At 37.4% G+C, this 4,385-nt stretch overlaps 1 protein-coding gene across 1 annotated transcript; it reads right to left on the reverse strand.

Moving 5' to 3' along the window:
* Positions 1 to 957: 957 nt before the first annotated feature.
* On the reverse strand, positions 958 to 2,491 carry LOC115049182 (uncharacterized). Its single transcript, XM_029511205.1, has 5 exons — positions 2,384 to 2,491; positions 1,836 to 2,231; positions 1,459 to 1,581; positions 1,279 to 1,340; positions 958 to 1,190 (listed from the first exon to the last, which is right to left on the reverse strand). The coding sequence occupies exons 1-5, from the start codon at positions 2,418 to 2,420 to the stop codon at positions 1,068 to 1,070; spliced, it is 741 nt and encodes a 246-aa protein (XP_029367065.1). The 5' UTR covers positions 2,421 to 2,491; the 3' UTR covers positions 958 to 1,067.
* Positions 2,492 to 4,385: the final 1,894 nt, after the last annotated feature.

The raw sequence follows: 4,385 nt of genomic DNA on the forward strand, positions 1-4,385 counted from the left end.
TTGTATTGTGATGAACCCGACTGCACAGAAAGGAAGAAAATAAAAAAGGAAAAATATGAATATATTAGAATATATGACGAAACATAAATAACTAAGATGATGGAGAAGGGGAGGGAAAGCTAAATAGATTATTGTCCAAATACAGACGGTATCAAATATGTGCCAAAATAAAGTCACAATTCAAAAGTACAGTCACACATCTTTAGTAACTGGGTTCATCTCTGCTGTCGTAATTTTTTATAAGTTTGCGCTGACTGTCTTTGATTAGCTTGAGGAGAAATAAGCAACTTTAAGGATTGATTGGTTGCTGTTAATGTAACAGACAGCAGGATTTCTACCATTGGTGCTATTTTGTTGACTAACACGCAAATTCACATGCAGGAGATGAACCTTAAACATTTTTCACGCTTTATTTAAATCTGCATGGTATCATTCATTCATCGACTACTGCCTATCCGTTTCTGGGTTATAAATATATATATATATATTTTAATAGCCATCACAATTGCTGTTTCTAATTTCTAATTATTTAATCCAAAAAAGATCTATACTGAAAATATGGCATCATTATAGCACAGCATACAAGAGGAGGACATTGTTTGATGTTGGTTTACATTTTTTCTGATAAACTAATTCTGCAGACAGGACAGTGAAAATATTGTTGTGTACCTCGCCTTCGTCCTGAACGCTGGCTGGGATTGGCTCCAGCACCCCCTGTGACCCGGAAACGGAAAAAGCGATAGAAGACGGAAGGATGGATTTTGGTTACTGATAAATGGCTCTTATCTTACTGTGGGACTCTGGTTTGCTGATTGAAAATGTATAACTTTTAAACACACATGCGCTGATTAATTACTCTTGCATTTGAATTATGACATGGAACATGGCTGAAATTAATTTAGGTCTTGCTGGAAAAAAAAAAAAAAAACAAAAACAAAAACAAAAGTGTATTCCAGGCATGGATGAAAAAGTAAATGACAATTGTCTATTCTTAAGTTACACAATGATGTGTACATCTATCTGAAAAACTAATTATACAGATACTCAGTCAACTTATTGTATTACATCTACACTCTGTAAGTATTGATGGCAGAATATGTGCTGAAGTCTGTGTTCGGTTCTCTTTTTTTCCTCGTTGGTCTCTGTGAAGCCTGACGGATTTCCAGCGCTGCGTAACACACATCTTCATCCTAATATTTGACATTTGTTGATGAGTATCATGCTTGCATATTGATTCATGATCTAAAGTAAAGAATAGTATCAATGGGTGCAAAGTACCTGATGCAGTCTTCTTCTGCCTCCGGTGTCAGGCTTTATCGGCTCAATTTGAGCTTCTCTAGCTGTTGTGATGAAAAGGCAACATTAGCACCATAAACCATCGTAGCACATTCAGAAAATACATGAATTTTGAAGTGTCACTGCTAAAGATATGCTTGAAAAGAGGCATGCAGTAACTACCTTTTTTGTGACAGAGACAATAAACCACAGAGGATGACAAGAGCGAGGAGAGAACAGCACAAACTGGACACAGAGTCAGTAGTTGCATCGCACACGAGTCCTGCGGCGTTTCATGATGTTTCTCTGGATCAAACACAGTTTCATCACTTAGCAAAATTAAAGTCTGACTTCATAACAATCTGAGAAAAATGCTTAATTTCTTTTCCAAGAGCAAGGAAAAAAAGGGGACACTTCACACTTTATTATTATTATTTACTATCAACTTCTTAATTAATTATATTATTTATTTTTATTCAAAACCCAGATGCATATTAATATCAGGACACTATTTTGTGAAATGGTTACAATCACTGTTACCGACATACAAAAGTACTCACCACATACGATTCTTGTTATGTTTCCATAATTGTAAATGATTTTGTTCTCAATTTGTTGATTATCTTCCACTTTGTTTTCTTCAGTTCCACAGTAGTAAAGGCCCTCCTCGGATTCAGTGATGTTTATGATCAGCAGGTCGTAGGAATCAGAAGACCGGTTCTTCAACAACTGGAAATGTGGGAAAGGCCTCATAATATTTGTAATTTTGTTTTGATTTTCAGTTTTTGTTCGAAGAACAAGAGTTGGTTGGTTCTCATGAGAACAGTTCCTGTACCACGCTACATATACTCCAGTTGATCTTTTGCAGTCGCAGTGCAGAGTGATGTTGTCTCCTGGTCTGACTGTTAGCTCTGACACTGACTGGGGAACCTGGTCCTGACTGGAAGAAACAGCTCCTGGAATATAAACACAATCATAAAATTATACTTAAATATGCACAACTTTACAGCAAAAACTGCTGGTGCCTAAAAAAGCAACAACAAGTCTGTGATATAAAAATTTTTAAAAACAGATCTTAATAACGGTGATATTCAACAAAGACTTTTACCTAAGAGAGCGACCATAATAATGTGCAGCCCCTCCATGTGTGATGATGACGGCGGGCCAAAGAGTTGAAAGAAAGCAAAAAAGATTTTGTTCACAGACGTGAAGACCTGCGCAGATATTTCCATCAAAGGAAGTATGGGTGATGATTGGCCAGTCAAGTGGGACTTTTTTTCTTTTTTTTTTTTTTTGCGTGGGTGTTTTCTTTTGGTTTGATGATGAAGATAATTTGGCAGGTAAACATTTCATATTGTAGAGTTCATCCTGGCAATATTTGATGTAATGCTTTTCATTAGGTCCATATTATTACCTTCATTAATACAAAGATTTTGATGAACACAGAAGTAGTTGATCCTCCAGTTAGCCAAGGGATCAGATAAAATGTGAATTATTACACCGATCTCTTCCCAAGACGACGTCCTTCAGAGGGGAATTATCCCCAAAAATGACAGTCGTTGATGGTTTGGATATTTGATGTTCTGGCTTGTATGTTCGCCTGCACTTCCTCGTTTTCTGTTAGCAGCACCCGAGAATATTTCTGCCTGGTGAGGTTAGACAACACGAATAATAAAGGTTGTATTGAAGCAAAGTGTATCTCTTTCATGTGGAAGAACTATAGCTATCACAGATACAAGTCCGTGCTTGTGTGCGTTATAAATATACTTGTGTTGATGTGATATGAAACATGCGATCACTGATGCTGTGTTACTTTTAATACAACAATCAGTATCAGAGTGACTGAGACGTGCTGTGTCTCAGTGAGAACAGAAGTTGCTCTTGATGACAGCAGTCGTTGTGTTGTCAAGAAAATGGAATTGTTTGACGAAATTACAAGATAACTTAATTTGCTTTGCGTATTTTCATTCGGTCCATTGCCGCCGTTTGGTGAAATGACAGTTTCTTCACCTACAATCCTTGACTAAATATTCTTTTATCCATTTTTATTTCCCCAAAAATAAGTATATTGAACTAAAATCCTCAGTGCGCAGTTTTTGCTGTTTATAGAGTCTACTCTAATCTAGTGATCTACATTCATGGCATTGATTCAAATACATTTGTTGACCAAACACTGAGGCCTCACAAAAACTGGGACACACAGATGACACTATTGGCGACACTCCAACCACAAATGCACTTAATGAGGCTCAGTGCTAACACAATGGACAACTGCGTATATGGAGTCACAAAATTCTTGACAAAAAAAAACCCATAGCCAAGTAGCTTCATTTATTTATTGAATTAGCAGCAGACTTTTCCTTTCAACGGCAGTAAATGATGGAGAAAAGAAGAGAACACATTGTGCCATCATGCTTTCTAACCTGAGAGGCAAAATATTACTTTGAAATATTTTTTTGTGATAATTTTTTTTTTTAATTATTTTATATTAGAGGGAGAAAGTAAATTGCATCAAACATGACACAGCAGACATGTTACTCTCTAGCGGCAACCCACCCACCCGCTAGACCTCAGAATATCATATTACAAAATCATACCAAGCTTAGAGTGTATGACAGATATACACAATAAATGAATACATAAATCCCTTAAATAATGTTACTTTACTTTGAAATATCAGCTGTATAAAAAATACATCATTATTAATAGAATGCAAATAATGAATAGTTAGAAATAGATGTTATATCTCTGCATTGTGTTGCAGAGACAACTACTCCACCTCGCATGCTAACCAGCTAGCCCAGGCGTGACCTGTGTGCGCATTCATTCATTTGCTTATCTGTGTCTGGGGCGCGGGCCGATCCCAGCTCACACTGGGCGAAGGGCAGGGCACACCGTGGACAGGTCGCCAGTTCATCACAGGAGACCTGTGCAATAACAAAACGTATTAGTGAGTCACAGTAGCTTTCGGCCCATCATGAGAGGATGAAGTATTAACTGAATGTGAGGTAAACATCCTAACGTGACATTCTGAGTCACTGACAGTGTCTGGCCTGCTTTTCTCCTACCGCTCTGCCTCTCTGACTGGGCAGACCGCAGGTTTTCTATTT

Source organism: Echeneis naucrates, chromosome 1 (genome assembly GCF_900963305.1).
Source record: "Echeneis naucrates chromosome 1, fEcheNa1.1, whole genome shotgun sequence".
Classification (NCBI taxonomy): domain Eukaryota; kingdom Metazoa; phylum Chordata; class Actinopteri; order Carangiformes; family Echeneidae; genus Echeneis; species Echeneis naucrates.

Bases quoted from the DNA above. Each gene is read 5' to 3' on its own strand.
- LOC115049182 (XM_029511205.1), bottom strand. From the start codon at position 2,420: ATGGAGGGGCTGCACATTATTATGGTCGCTCTCTTAG. The intron at 1,582-1,835 runs GTGAGTACTTTT...TGTTTGATCCAG, and splicing joins CATAACAAGAATCGTATGTG to AGAAACATCATGAAACGCCG. The intron at 1,191-1,278 runs GTACTTTGCACC...GTCAAATATTAG, and splicing joins GCAGAAGAAGACTGCATCAG to GATGAAGATGTGTGTTACGC.